At 37.8% G+C, this 16,648-nt stretch overlaps 1 protein-coding gene across 2 annotated transcripts in view; it reads left to right on the top strand.

Moving 5' to 3' along the window:
- LOC145991492 (transmembrane 6 superfamily member 1-like) overlaps window positions 1-16,648 on the top strand; it is a 76,635-nt gene that overhangs the window by 27,371 nt on the left and 32,616 nt on the right. Inside the window, exons 1-3 of one of the 2 annotated variants that reach the window (XM_083127509.1) lie at window positions 1,221-1,290; window positions 7,156-7,365; window positions 9,416-9,617. In XM_083127509.1, coding sequence (XP_082983635.1) covers window positions 7,167-7,365; window positions 9,416-9,617 — 401 coding nt within the window. In that variant the 5' untranslated portion in view covers window positions 1,221-1,290; window positions 7,156-7,166. Of the gene's footprint in view, window positions 1-1,220; window positions 1,291-7,155; window positions 7,366-9,415; window positions 9,618-16,648 lie in introns of those variants that run through there. The other variant, XM_083127508.1, reaches the window with a different exon arrangement.

A 16,648-nucleotide genomic window follows, 5' to 3' on the forward strand; every position in this document is an offset into this window, starting at 1 on the left:
CTCAAATGTCAAGATGAAAACAAATTGACGTGGGGATCTGACCCCTGTGTCCCCCTCCGATTTCCATGAAATTTGGCAGGTGTATAGAGGGGCCCTATGCCCCCTGTTTCTTCCCATGCCATATTTACGTGGTTTCGGTGTCAGATCCCCACTTCAATTTCTCCTCATCTTGACATTTGAGGGGGGCGGGTTTGCCCCCTAAAACCCTTTTTTAGCCGAAACCAAGAAACACGTATTTCTTCCTTTGGGTCCCTCTATACACCTGCCAATTTTCATGGAAATCGGAGGGACACACTTAGATAACCTCCCTTGTAAGTGTATTAATTACAAATCGCGCACGCGCACGTTTTCACACACACACACACACACACACACACACACAGAGTTTCATTTGCCCAGAAATTATCTCCTTTTTAAACCAGTTCCAAAATCTTAATTACGACACCCCATGAAATCGTTCCAAAAGGCCGAGAAAATTTAAAAATCGCTCACTTTGCCCTTCCTTAAGGGTGAAAATGCCCTTTTTCATATCCTTAGCAAGCCGTTGCCGCGGGCATTTTTTTGCAGCATACATTGTTTGCTTCAATTCTTAATTATCGAGATACATTATATTACTCACAGATCAGTAACACACAGATGAATGAACTCCTGGTTAGAATAGGTGCCTCAAACAAGGGTGACATCTACATAAGAAGAAGATTCAACCCAGATACAATTACGTATATATTGTTATACTCAATGCGAAAATATGTACATTGTGCTTGTTTTAACTAACTGTTTAAATAAACCAATAGCGCAACAGCCCAATATTGGGCCAAGGCTTACCTACCGACTGCTGGCCTCAATCCCACGCGAGCCACCAGGGGGGCGTGGAGATCTGCAGGGTGACGGGTGGTCGCCCGACCAACCCCCAGCCGTTGCGACCGGATTACGCTCACTCACTCGGAGCTCCCCAATCTCCTCACGATGGTGGGTTGCCACCGGCCCTATACGTAGGCCAAATAAATTCCGACCAGAGCCGGATTCGAACCTCCGCCGTCCCGCAGCGAACGATCTCAAGACGAATGAACGCCTTAACCCGCTCGGCTACGGAAGAGGACAACTAACTGTTTAGAGGCATGATAACAAACAATTCCGTAGAGCTTGCCGTGCTTGTTATTGTCCATGGAAACGGACGTTGCTAGGGAACTTAAAGAACATTTATTTTAACTCCGAAAACTACTGTAAGGGAATTATGCTAGACTTTTCGAATTTCAAAATACGAGCATCAGAATTTATTACAGACGAGAGGTAGGAATTTGATGGGAATGACGGAAAACAGTTATTATCGAAATACGTTCAAAAATGAGAAAATTACAAAAGACGTAAATATTGCATTTTCAATTTAATCGCTATTGAATTCATTTATGCAAAACATCCAACTAATTATCTTGAAAAGGTTATTACTTACTCAGTTCATTATTAAGAAAATAGACAACAATATTTTGAATATTTGTACCTTATTAGAGCCCATACACACAAAGTTACTTTCTAAACTTTTCAAATTATACACATGTTCCCATCATCCAATACAACATGCAGATATTTTCAAAGTCATTAAGATCATTGAGGAACCCCATCTATAACATGATTGCACCCACAACGTGGCCGAAGGTCACGCATGCGAGCGTACAAAACGTGGCCAAAGGCCACGTCGAAATTACGCGAGTCTTAATAAACAGGAAATCATGTGCGCTATTCTGAAATGAAATGCTCCCTTCCCTCCACACACGTACATAGGTTGGATTTGGTATCCCGTAAATGAAGCACGTTACTATGCCACTTATATAAATAATAAAGGTATTTCCTTACATTCATTTCTTTTATAGGATAGCTATTTGACACAAATTTCAGTGATCTTTACTAGACATAAGTTAGTACATGGTGTTATATTTCTATTCTCATGTCATCTTTATATCTGTTCAGCTAATAACAATAATAATAATAATAATAATAATAATAAATAATTCACTTCTTTTAATAATTATAATATTAACAGACATGTCGATCTGATTAACCTATTCATAATATTTTTTATAATTTCTATTATTGTACAAATTGGACGTGGATGTGTATCTGGCCAGTGGCCATTCATGTGCTTGCTTACCAGATTGATTTCGTTTGTTTGAATTCGCACTTCTGCCAGTTTTTGGCTAATCGCGAAAATAAGGATGAGTGATGATATGTTGAAATCGACGAAGGGACACTCACAAAAGGTAACCATGTCCAGAACGGGATTCGAACCCAGGACCCCTGGCATCGCAGCCCACTGTGCTTGCTACTCCGTACACAGAGACCAGCCCATTGATGGACCGAGCATGAATTAACAGTAAACAATTATTACCATGAGAGGTATATTAGAAGGTCTTGATGAAAACTATAAGTTTGAAATGTAAATACTTTGCTCTCACTATATTATTTTACATCTTGCATATTTTATCCATGTAAATTTACACTTTATTACTTGGTGCTGTATTAGGTCTTAAACAGTGCTCAGCACAAAATAAGCTACTAACATTATTATCACATGGGAGGCACTTGGTTCTCACCCCTCTTGAAACTAGTTCTAGATACGAGACTATCTTACTTTCAGCAAGTCCTCTGTCGTTGTGCTCTACGACTGCTAAAACTGATCACACCGTGTCCATTTTAATTGATTTCTTTACATTGCAAGGTGGTTGCTATTGAAGTTGAGTTGGTTCTAAGATCCACTTTACATACAGAAAGGCTAATCGGGATTCCATCTGCAGATTAAAGTGGAATCCGAACCACAATGTACTCCCTACGGGTATCGAACCCGGAACCCCTGGAATGTAAGTAGTGTGGTCAGTGGCGTAGCAACAAAACGCGAGGCCCTGGGCGAGATCATAATGCGAGGCCTCCGTCCGTTCTTTAAATTTGAAATCTCATTGTGAATTGATTCAAAATCTTCAGAGATACGTAAGCAAATTATCAAATTTAAATAATAATTATGAATCGCTGTCGACAATGATAATAATTTCATTCGCCCTGAAAATATATTTTTCTGTTTTCGGGAAGTTGAAATGTGAAGCTTTAGGAAGAATTATTATCCATGTCCTCCTTGGGTTGAAAACAACGCAAGCAATTAAATGTCTCAGAGTTGCTTCGTGGGAGTTGGAGGTTCTTTGTTAAAATATTAAAATCGGGAGTGCAAGGTCTAGAGAAAAAGAAAAGAAAAGTGTTTTTTATTCAAGAAAAGAATAAATGGTTAAAAATGTCCAAGCAAGTTATCATGAATTTTTGCGTAAATGTGTCACATGAGAAACACGACAAAAATGTTTACTTTTTTTGGACCCCCTCAAGCTTATAGCCCGCCTGCCTATATGTTACGTCCCTGATTTGATGTATATAACGTTTAACTAGAAATTAAAGCCAGATAAAACCAGAATGTTGTAATTTTATTGACAAAAAAAAGCCTCTTCCATATTTTCCCTCACTTATATTAATTACATTTTTCGTATCAACTCTACGGCACCCGAGGCCCCTTCAGGCGTGAAGCATTGGGCAGTCGCCCACTACGCCCACAGCTTGTTACGCCAGAGAGTGTGGATATCAACCGTCACCTTAGAGTTCAAATTTTGAAGTTTGAATTTCTCTTGAACCGAGGCGTTAAAAAACTTTTTCGTGGTGTTCAAAACTGTACGAAACCTGTACATTACTTTAAGCCCATTTTGGAACAGATCGGGCAATGTTGCACTCCAAGTTGACGATGGAGTGCAACGTTTGAAGTTTGAATTTCTCTTGAACAGAGGCGTTACAAAACTCAATTTGCAATGATGTATCGGTTGCCTCGACTCCGTCATACGATCTCCAATGGAATGGGTTTGCAACACTACATTTGTTCGCACACAGATCGCTACGTTCACGGCCTTCCTAAATGATACAACATCCCCTCACACGGCGCTCAACCCAAAAGACCCAATCAGCGTTCTCTAAGCGACTGCTGCAACAGCGTCATAGGGAGCCAAGCTAACATTGAGTTCAAGCACCAAGCACGGCTCGGTCTAGGCGGGTTGACATCACTGATTCTCCACCATCTCTCTTGGTGGAGCGGCGTGGGAACACTTGATGTTTCGAAGGAGATAGAGTTCAATAAATAAGTATATACGAGTAATAATGATTTGCATTACAGATTTATTTGGATGTGCACGTGAGAATGTGCGAATAGGCAGAGGCCGCTACTGGTTTCACTGCAATCATATGCAACACACACTCAAATATTTCATACCATATTTTTCAGGTATGGAACTTGTTATTGTATTAACACTTTACTAATAAATCAATGCTACAGTTTTGGCACATAATTCTGGTGTGTTTATGGCAGTTGTCACATCTCCTCTCACTGCAGTAAACATGAACAAGTTCTTCAACATGTGCACCAAGTCCAGCTTCAGCTAGAACTCTCCCACTCAATGGAACTCCGCGATACACATTTCGTTCTGACCTATTGCCACATATCTCTCTGTTTGTACAATATATTTCTTCTAAAGTCACAGTAGCTATACCTACCATTGCTCCCTTTTTAAAAAATAACCATGCATTTCATTTGGGCATGCTGCATCCAATCCAAATGCAAGGAGAGGGAATCACTCCGGAGAGCAATACTTAGGGACCACACATTCTCATCAAAACGATCCACACCACACATGTACTAGTTGTATTTCTCTACTACGGAGGGACAGTCCACTTGGATTTTGTACTTCTTCACATGAGCTGATTCTACTCTGTCCATCTTTGTAACAGGATTATCCTTTACGGATTTGACGATTTGACGGAACAGTTATTATGTTATTGCCATGCTATCTAATAACGATCACATTGCTGGTTATTCACAATGACACAGACCCACTTTTCCCACCCTTGATTCTGTACTTTGTGTGGGATTAGTAAAGTAATTTCAGTGGTATGGACCTAGTTCCTTTCGCAAGTGAAATTCCATGTCCAACACTACAACTGCTCCCAAAATTATCTCACCTTGGAGCCTCATTGGTGATGAATTTGTACATTTGTAAGGTTCAAGGATATCAGGTAACCACTTCTTGTAGCTGCTGACCACATCTTGTAACCAAACTTGTAGGTTTTCAGTGTATAATATGTTTCGAAGAGTGTCACCCATAGCATGGTACGTACCACTGTCTTGTGAATTGCCACATGACTTGAGAAACACCTGGAGAAGTTTTTCATAAAACTGGAATTCAGTAAATCAAAATAGTTTCTAACTTTACAAAATTTGTCATTTTTTGGTAAATCTAAAGTGTAAGAACTGATGGATGTAAAAAAATGCATTCCACCACATACTCCGCAAAACTAATTTATTATGTGTTGACATATAATGCCCAGTGTCACCTACAGGTAACACTAAATGTTTATGAATGTAATAATAATACGCAATACTATTTTTTTTTAAAAAAAAACAACAATTACATCACATACTATTAATGTTCTTGCAACTAAATTTGCGAATTCGATAATGATAACTTATGTCTTTCGCTTTATATTGACATTTGAACCGTAAACAGTGAGAGATATCTCGTCTCTACAATCATCCATCTCGAACAATTAGTTACAGAGCTCGACACAAGAGCGGAACACTGTCCAACGCCACCGTCATGGTAAAGCATTAAGGAACAGAATATTACAAAAATAAAAAATAAATCTGTTATAATTTGTATATTTAATGATATTTCGAAATTATTGCACCTGTAGGTGACACTGGGTATTTACAGGTTAAGCGCAAATGGTTATTTATAGAAAGTAAGGCATGTAATGCAATTTAATGTTCTCCCTTGACCTTCCTCAGAGCACATACAATACATGCATGCATCAGGTAAAATTACACACTTAAAAGTAACATGTAAAAAAAGTGAACTTGAGGTAGTAATGCATATAGGCCGCGAATATACGTGTTGCAAAACGCAATAAAAATTTCTTGGAAATGAAAATTCAATATAGTCATCCATGTAACAGTGCGCATGAATATATTTGCATGAGGAATATGTAATTTACATATTATTAATTTTGTTTTATTAAATTTATTGTTACAATGATAATGTTCATTTATCCCTCATAAAAGAGTGTAAATACGTAGAGGCACTTCCTGTGTACATACATATGGAACCAACAAATGGGTAGCATCACGTCGCCAGAAGCAAAAGATTCATTTGAGCATTGTGATAACATTATGATTACTACAGCACTGGTTTGTACAGTCAGTTATTTTTCCCCGTTAAGACAATGAACGAAATAGACACAAACAATCGTTGTGTATATCACATGACTGAATGTTAACTTCAAATGACTATTTTCAACTTTCAGTGCTTTGCCTTCATTTGGTCATTGTGCCACTTGAATGGCGGCCCATGTAGCACCTACAATCGCGCTGCTTGCCGGGAAAATTGAATGTGTTACCCCTCAATTCAAGAGCATAGACTTATATTAATCAAAACCTATCATAATTACAAAACATCATGTACATTTGTCACAAAAGCTGTTGAAAATATTTTCCTTGTACTCCGCACATTTTTCACATCTTTTGAGAAAGTTCCCTCAAAAGTCGCCTCCTCACTGTTCTGAAGGAGTTTGTTTACAGATAAGAATCACTCGTGAAAATTCATCTCACCTTAGCGTTCTGCACGGAAGCGAATATTATATTTTCTAGAACATGACATATGCACCCATATGCTGACGATTCTGACATTCATAGGCAGATACAGATGACATGTTTTAATTTGTTCTGGATACATGTTCATCAGAGTAAGCTCTATTACAGTGTTCCTCAGTGTGTTTACCGAAGATAAACTTATATACAGGCTTGGAAATTTCCCAAATGAGTTGAGAGGATTTTGCCGGCAAGCGGAGCTTTTCTAGCCTCTACATGGGACGCGTTCCAGCGGCACAGTAACCAAATGAAGGCACAGTACTTAACATAATCAGTTAATGAACTGGTTGAAAGGTAAGTAGGTACGCTAATTTCCAATTCAGTACCTCATGGTGAAAATATAATGTTATAAATAAAATCCAGTTATTAATATGTTGTGCGAAAACTTTATATTTTTTTAGTTTAGAATAATATTTTTGTATATTCAATGTTCACAGAAAAACTCAAAATGGAACACGAAAAGTGGAGAAACACAATAGTGATGATAGTCGTCAGTTTAATGGCGTTTCCCATAAGCTACGTGTTCAACAATACCGTTGAATCTCTACATAAGGGCATCGTTGTTGTTCTGATAGCAATGATTCTTGGCACAATTATTGGAATCTGCAAGCTCCTAATAAAGGAAGTAAAAGATTGGACTTACTATGGTATGTGTTTGTACTATTTGTTTTTGCATGCTTAACAAAATAAATTGTTTTAGTCACGCGTAAATACATATAACGAATTACATTCAATTATAGCTAATAAATAACTTTCGTCTCACTCGAAATAGCAGGAAAACGGCGTTACGAACACCAAGGACAAAAAGAAAAGAAAACATATTCTGAAATGCACCTAAATTGAGAGTGGTGTATGTACGATTTCATTTCCTATACCTACAAGATTTTCTTTAAGCCTGCCGTGCCAATTTATTTGAGTTCAGTATGCACATCACCAATGCAATGTAGTGTTGTGCCTAAGGACAATACAAGAGCAGTGTTGCAAAATTGAAATACAAATTTAAATCAGCAAAAGATGTTAACTGTGATTTTTTCTATTATTGAAGCATTTCAGGACGGATCACGCCCTTTACAACCCCTTGAATATGCCACTGGGTAAGAATAATAACTATCATGTCCATGTGTAAAATATGATATTTGTTATACATTTATGTACTTACCCATACAGCTCACATCTCCAAGCAACGTCCATAGAACGTCCACAGTGTGCAATTCAGATCCATGGATATTGTGGATGTCCATAAGACATCCTATGGATGTCCCATTCTGGATAGCAGTCCTGGTTATCTAGAGAATCTCTCATCTTGGATATCCATAGGACGTCTCGTTCTGGTTATTCATGGGATATGTGGTATTACGTCCACGTGTTATCACAAATTTGACATAAATGTTTAATATGCGTGTTAAGATTCAGTCATATTATCTAGTCTTAATTATGTTAGCACTCAAACTCTGTTATGCAGTAATAAATCGTAAATTAAAAACATCTCCCACAGGAATTGCGTTGCCCATAGGACCATTGTCTTTTTAGCGAGTAACGCATACGAGCCAAGCAGGTGAAAGTTGCCACGAGGTTTTATTTGTGTCTCGTCTCAAACACAACTACAGTTTGTATGAGGACGTTGCCTTGTGTGGTAGTGAAGAATAAGCGCTGCTTACTACGCTTATACGTGTGAATAGAAAGTACCTTTCGGATGTATAGATGTGTGTGTGTGTTTGAATTTGTGTGCGTAAGTGCGTGTGCGTGAGTGAGTGAAAGAGAGAGAGAGAGAGAGTGGAGTGTTTGTTATAAACATATGTGTACTCGAGGTCTTCGATTTGTGTAAATCTAGTCCAGAAATGTTCTTTTCGTATCCAAAGTATGTGCGAAAAATATCAGCATAATGTCCAGATTAGGTACATTTTTAGTCCAATATACATCCTTATCCACAATGAAATAAAACATCCAGAAAATACCTCTATCACGTGAACTCATGTCCGAAAAATGTCCAAAAGTCATCCATAGAATGTCCAAAACACATCCAAAAATGATCCACAGAATGTCCAAAACACGTCCTTCCTGGATATTCTATGGACGTCCCCCGGATGGACATATGGATATCCAGGTGACGTCCTATGGATGTCTATTGGACATCCTATGGATATCCAGAATTTCAGCACCAATATTCAGAAGACGTCCATTAGACGTCTCCTGGATATGTGTGTGCTGTATGGGTACATAATAATCTGCAACTTATTACGCAACCATTCATAAAATGTACAATTTTTACGGCTACATTACTACCCACTCGAAATAATAGGTGTACAAAAAGAATTATTTTAATGGTAAGTTGTTGTTTTTTTCACACGTTCTGCGGAAAAGAATTCAGAAGCAATATTTATGTGTTATATTAGGAATATTTAGGAATATTTATATCTCATTAGTAGCACAACGCATTTAATTTGATAGCGCCTTAACACTTTTTAAATATTTTGAACACATTTTATAGATTCATGTGTGTACTGAAATGTAATCTACAATTACATACATGTGTTCAAATTTCAACTTCAACAAGTATAGCTTAACACTTTCGGACACACTGATCAGAAGCAATTTTGGAAAAATGTTGGCAAATTGTTATTTTTGAAAAGTGTTTTCTTTTATTTTCTTTTTTACTACTGCTATTTCCTTTTCTTTAAATAAAAGTTTGTCTTTCAGGTTTCGCCTTGTTCTCATTTACGGCAGTGATTGATCTAATCATCTGTCTGGAGATGCCGGGAGAGATCTCTGGGTTCATGTCGTGGTATCTGGCCAATGGCGAACCGTACCTCACATCTACCTGGGGATATATGAGTTGCTTCTGGGATATTCTCGGCTTCTACCCATTATACATCATGTTGTGTTTCAATAGCAGCAACGGGTAATGGATAGCATAATAACATTTCTGCATCATTAACACAATCTCAAAAATTGCATAAAGATAGAAATGTAGTGGCTGCAAAATATCTGCACTGTGTGTGCGAAAATAACCTTCCATATTATATTTATTCTTCACTGGGAGGATGTATTTGCTGTTCTTATGTGACACAAAATACTGTGTAAAGTTCAGGGTGACTCAAAATAATGTGTAAAGTTCAGGGTGTATCACAATGATTTGAACGATTTCAGTTCGCAATTTATTCTTAAATATTCACTATAAGCTACAATTTCACACATATGTAATGTAACTGTCCAAGTTTAAGTGCCACGCGAAGTTAACTCACAAATGCTCAATGTGAGCACCCTTAGTTACTCCCCACTCTGCACATATCAATACTGTTATCTAGCTCCATCCAGAAATGTTTCGTCGAGTTAGCAGGTTCAATATGTTCTCAACTGGTTTGCACCGCAGCACACTAATGCGATAGAGTTCTTTGCTGGTGGATCTTCATGAAATCGTGTATGAAACTGACATGTACGATTACGACCGACCGAACCTACTCTCGGAAAATGCTTTCTCCTCACTAATGCCAGCCATTGTTCAACTGATCACCTGGCGGCAGAATTTAGAACTACTGGGGCCGTTCAAAAAACTTGAAGGATGTGTTTGAATATATTTCACGGGATTATGTTGTATTCTTCATGTGACATGTTTTTATCATTTAAATAATTTTGAAACATGTTGTATATGCAACATGGTAGATCATGGTGCCACCCACTATTTATAGTATCACTGATCTGTTCAAGTGGCCATTAGTCATAGCAATAGTACGGTATGTATGTTGGCCAGCAACTTTTGATTTACAAAAGTTACCCATTTTAAACTATTAACATTGGGTTGCTACTAATTTTAGCAAAACAAATTTCCAAACTCTTCAATGTGATTCGAAATAAATTTCCAGATCATTCTGTAGGCCTAATATAATAATTAACTATGCTTGCATGTACTTATACTTAGTGGAAATATGAACACTTCACCTTCGGTTGCAAGATACACCTATGCAACAAATCAGAATTCGGAAATACATTTTTTTAAAAAAGAAATCGTATTGCAATAGGGGTTATGCAACGAGAAAATAACCTTTGTTGAATTTCGGAAATGATAGTGTTCAAAATATGCCTTTTTCACTCTCTTACAAAACACAAAGCAAATCTTCACTCCATTACTTCACTCCTTCAAGCAAATTCTTGCTTGGTACATGCTAACAGTTTCATGTAAGTTACATGTGTTGTCAGTGATTGAACTAATGATGTTTGAAATCTCGAAACTTCATACACAAGCTTGTTAGAAAATATAACATGTGGCTTTATATTGTCATGGGGGAGAGTAGTAATGGCAGCACTATGTTCCTACGCGTCAGCAAAAATTCGATGCGGATGGTGTTATGTTACATCCGGTGGTAGCGGGCCACGAGCGATTTTATTGTTGAGGCAGCAGAACGTGACTGTTGACATTGAAGACATCGGAAGCGGTGGGGGGAGGGGGGTCAATGGATTTGTCACGTTGTTTCTTGATGTATGCTAACCTAACACGTGCGTATGTTTGTGTGTGTGTGGAGGAAATGCGCGCGCAACCATTGCGTATGATTCAAAGACATGAAGAAATGATTTAAAGATGGCGCCGAAGGTGCTTTACCCCGAAAGCTTAGCGGCTAAGGTTATTGCTCTGTAAAACAAGAGGCATCGAGGGTTCGATTCCTGGTAGAGTCAATATTGATTGATTGATAGATTGAGTTAGTTTTTTAAGTCCGTTTTATGCACGGCAAAACTAATCAGGATTGGAGCTACAGTTGAAAAGTGGTGATTCGGACCACTATGTGCCTCCACCGAGTATCGAATCTGGGACCCCTTGATTACAAGTCGACGATGTCAATATTGAATGGTCTCGATTAGCCTGGGTGTAAATAAAGGCAACAAAATGTTTGAGTTCGAAAATCGAGTTGGGTTAGTGGTTAATGTTGTCATCTGGCAATGAAGAGGTCGCGGGTTCGATTCTCTAGGTAGTTAAATTAGGCCAATTGTTTAGTCCCGCCATTATAGGTCCCCGATTAGTCCATCTGTGCATAAATAGTGTTTGAATAAAATCAATATGGCGGCCTTGGGTTAGTGGTTAATGTTGTCGCCTGGTAATGAAGAGGTCGCGGGTTCGATTCTCTAGGTAGTTAAATGAAGCCAATTATTTTGTCCCGCCATTATAGGTCCCGATTAGTCCATCTGTGCATAAATAGTATTTGAATAAAATCAAAATGGCGGCCGCGTTTTGTGTTTAGCGGCGGCGGCGGCGACCGGGGCGCGGCGCGGGGCGGGGCGGCGCGGCGCGGCGCGGGGGGTGTTTTTTTTTCCGCGAGATGTTTCAACCAAGTGGTTGAGGGTTCGATTCCCAATGTTGGTGAAAATTGGATATTCAATTGTATTTGTTTAAAAGTTCCGATTAGCTTTTTTGTGCACAAAGAGAAAATGAACTAATTGGAAATAGGATGTTTATGCTGTAATGAAAAGGTCCCGGGTTCGATTCACAATGTCAAATTGGCTGATAATGATGTTTTTTTTTTAAAAAAAAAGAAGAAGTGTGTTGAGTCCCCATTAGTATTTAGGCAGGAACAGATATTAAAAATCAAAACAAAATGCCTTTTGATTACAACGCAAAGACTTTACCGCTAATGTATAAAGATAAATTAGAATCTGTTGTTTTGCCGTGTGGGGCCCCAGTACCGATTAGCTTAAATGCATAAAGAGTAGGTAAAATAAGCAAGATGGCCGTCACTATTGTTTTGTGATCAAAGAGGAGTCACAGGTTCGATTCAATCAAAGGAGGCAAGATTCTATGTTTCAATTCCATGTAAAAGTCTAAAGTTATGTTTCGATTAACCTCAATGCATAAAGAGGAATTAAACAAAAACAAGCAAAATGGCGACAGATGTGATAAAAGAAAAATTGAATTAGTTTTTTATAGTGACAAGAAAAAATAGCGAATCATTGTTAGAAATAGAATGAAAATAAAGATACTTGCCTTTGCGTGTCCAGCGCTGTGCAGAAAAGCTCTCATGCTTTATCTCCGACAAGTCCACAATACACATTTTTTTTTATTGTATAGTTAATTATTAATGTTGTTATTAACACAGATTCTTACCAGTGTGAAGAAAAGCTCTCATGCTTTATCTCCGACAAATTCACAATACACACTTTTTCATTATATAGTTAATTATTATTGTTGTTATTAACACCGAGTTTTACCAGTGTGAAGAAAAGCTCTCATGCTTTATCTTCGACAAGTCCACAATACACACTTTTTCATTATATAGTTAATTATTAATGTTGTTATTAACGATTGTTACCAGTAAAAATATAAACCATGAGGATTTTTAAAAGGGTGATAAGTGAAAAAAGCCAAGACATATATTTTATCCCTGTTTATTACCAATATTTACAAAATTCAAAAGAGCCGCACACACACACACACACATACATATGTAAAATGTTTATATTGTGTCACCAGTTTATCAGCATGTTATTTAACAAGTTTTTATTCTTCAAGTTTGTTCACTCACCCACATAAGGAATTGTGTCACTATCATATCCATTTTCTGCTGCAACCACTGAATTAAAATGTTTCACTATTTTTTCCACAAGCATGTTCTCGCAAAAAACAAACACTTCTTTGGAAAGTCTTTTTCCGTCGATGTTTTGTATAGACAAAGGCTCAGGTTTTGTACATCCATGTAGATGGGAAAGCACAAACTTCTCCTTATTACATGCATGGACAGGGGAAATATCTGTGCAACCGAAACATTGTTCGCGAAGGTCGAGAATGCAAGATTCCACACAGTTTCCAAAATATGATTTCAGATACGGCGACACTGTTTCACACATAACTTTCGCATGCTCGATGCACACAAATATCTTCATAAAGTTCCGCCACGAACTTTCTGCGATGAACACTATCTCCAGGGAACCGTAAGCTGGTTTCTTCCTTATAATGATCTGACGGCGATTGTACAGTGTGGTTATCAGCAATTCATGTTGCTCACTTAGTGGGTAGGAAACACGAGGCTGCTCACCTGGAATAGCGATGTAATTGTCGATTACTGGAAACAATTCCTGAAGAGCGTGCCACTCCTGCAACTGTAGTTCAACACCGGCCGCCCCGCTTCTGTGTAGCCTGACCACAGGTTGGAAATCCAGATGAGAGGAAAGTCCGATTGAGATAACTTTTGTTTTCGAAGCATTCAAATAGTAGACGTGATCGAATAATATCGACTGGCGTATAAGACTAGTTACTTGTTTTTGTTCTTCAGGTAAATGCTGATCGCTCTCTTTCTGAAGAACCCCTTTGAAATTAGTGTACGGTTGAAATCTTTTTTTCAACGGCATCGAAATAGAGGATTCCATGACTAAGAACTGCGAGATACTGCATGTCGCAGCGTGCAGGTATACATTTGAAGAAATGCGTGGGTGTGTTTTTGAGACGCATGCGCGCGTAGCAAACCAAGCATGTGCTGGACAAAAAAGGTGGAGGGGGCGGGGCATTACAAAGATCAATGGTGAGAGAAAAATCAGCAGAATATCATAAACGTCATATTGAGGAAATATTGGATAACAAATATTAATTAATTTAATTAAAGCATCAACCGCATTGTCGATCTGAAATTAGGTTTATAGACAGGGGGCAAAATGGAAAATATCGACGATGTTCTAGTATTGGATTGTTTCTGTATTTCCATCGGTATAATCCTCCACCACATTTGAAGCATACTGTTTTATCCTCTTTTTGAATGTAAAATAATCCTGCTTCGGACAGAGCTTCTACAAACGGGAATTCTTTTGATTGCCAGTTTCTGAAAGAGGACAATCTAGCATTGAAAGATCCCATCTCTGGATATTGCGTCATTGTTCTGTAAAGACACAAAACAAGATAAATATTATAAGTAAGCTGTTGTAAACTGTAACGCTACAAAATTATTAATATACTATTAGGACTATATGTAACTTGTATAAAATTTCAAACAGTATTTACTGTCAATATTTTCTAGTATACGTACCGAGTATTATAAATTTAATTTACGAGTCAGCAAATAAGTTGTTATAATATTGTCGTTTTTTATCGGTACTGGGAATAAAATTTGAAATTTATGCATGGGTTTACCAGAGGCTCTATGGAATAAATACAGAAAACAGTAATGCCCACAGTACACAGACCCGTAACTTTGTATCTGATGAGTGTTGTACGTATAGAATTTAGAGTTATTTTCCAAAAATCGCAAATGGTTATGCACATGTGGAGGTTTTCCGTAACTATCAAAAAATTCCCCCCGGGAGTTACTGTCTATGAAAATTGCTACCCAGTGCTTCCCGGGGCTATCTTTGGGATCTGTATTTACAATCAACGCTGCTGGTAGTTCCACATGTACAGGTAATTCATTAGCTGCGAAAACCCCAACATGATGATTGTCAAAGGCTCTATTTGATATTAACCCGTGAAGCAAATTTAAAGTCGACAGCATTGCTGGACACTAAATAGTAATATTGTGCAACTCACCTTTTTATACTTCAAAGTAGACGGTACACGTTACAGTAGATTCCAGAACCAATTTGATCTGGGCCACCAAGCTGTTTATCGTTGTTGAAACAATGGAGAGCTATCTAACACAACGCTGATGCTCGGAATATGTAGGCGGGGTTTACAAACGCGCATGCGTACAATGCTATCTGGCATTTGTTGTGCTGTTGTAAAATGAATTTTGTACTATAAGAAAATTGTCTGTATGTGTGTGTGTATATATATATCTATATATACAGACACACACGCATATTTATTTATTGATGAAGTGTATATATATATATAATACAATACAATATAATATATATATATGTAATTTGAAGATACAACATATCAGTAAAATCTAACAACTAGAAAAATATTCATAACATTCGACTTTTATATTATATGTAATTTAAAACATTCTTCACAGTTTGAGAAATGGAGTGCTTGTGGAAACACCCGTTCTCTGCAATATTGGCTGGTCCATCAGGATGTGGAAAGACATATTTTGTGAAGCATTTTCTCCAGTGTTTACCCCAAATGGTAAATGTAAAATTCAACAATATTTTGGTGTGCTACGGGGAATGGCAATCTGCATACAATGATTTCCCTGGTTTTGTACAATTTCGGGAAGGAATGCATAATATTGACCAATTTGTGCCAAATTCTGGACCTCATCTTATTATTATCGATGATCAGATGAGGGAATGCGATCAAAGAGTCACAGATTTATTTACAAAAGGGTGTCATCATCGTGATATTAGTCTTTTCTTTATCACTCAAAATCTATTCCATCAGGGAAAAGGGAATAGGGATATATCTTTAAATAGTCATTATATTGTATGCTTCAAAAATCCAAGAGACAGAGCCCAAATTAATTATTTATCTAGACAAGTATACCCGGAGAATCCAAATTTTATAAAAGATGCATATTACACTGCCACCGCTGAACCCCATGGATATTTGCTGTTTGATCTGAAGCAGAACACTCCGGAAGAAGTACGTTTTCGGTCGCGGATATTTCCCGACGATGATATCAATTATGTATATATTCCTACAAAAAAAGCAAGTATAATCACTAGTCGTTTATTCTGTCATCATGGCTCCAAGAGTGAAACACGCTAAAGTGCTCCAAGTTTTGTCGGATGCTAAACCAGCACTTCGCACAGCGATATTACAAGCTGCTGATTCTTCCTTAGTTAATTCAATCTGTGAGTGTTGTTACAATGTTCTAAAAGGGAATGTTCCTCTTTCAACACCTCAGAAAACAAGATTGAGCCGGTACAAGAAGGTGATACGTAATCTCTCTGCCAAAGGACACTCTACAAAGCAGAAGAAACAGATACTAGTGCAACACGGAGGATTTTTACCTGCGTTATTAGCCCCTTTAATAGGAGGTGTGTTATCAAGTTTATTTAAGTGAAAAAGAAATC

The sequence above is a fragment of the Lepisma saccharinum genome, chromosome 8 (genome assembly GCF_977018435.1).
Source record: "Lepisma saccharinum chromosome 8, izLepSacc3.1, whole genome shotgun sequence".
In the NCBI taxonomy this organism is placed as follows: Eukaryota; Metazoa; Arthropoda; class Insecta; order Zygentoma; family Lepismatidae; genus Lepisma; species Lepisma saccharinum.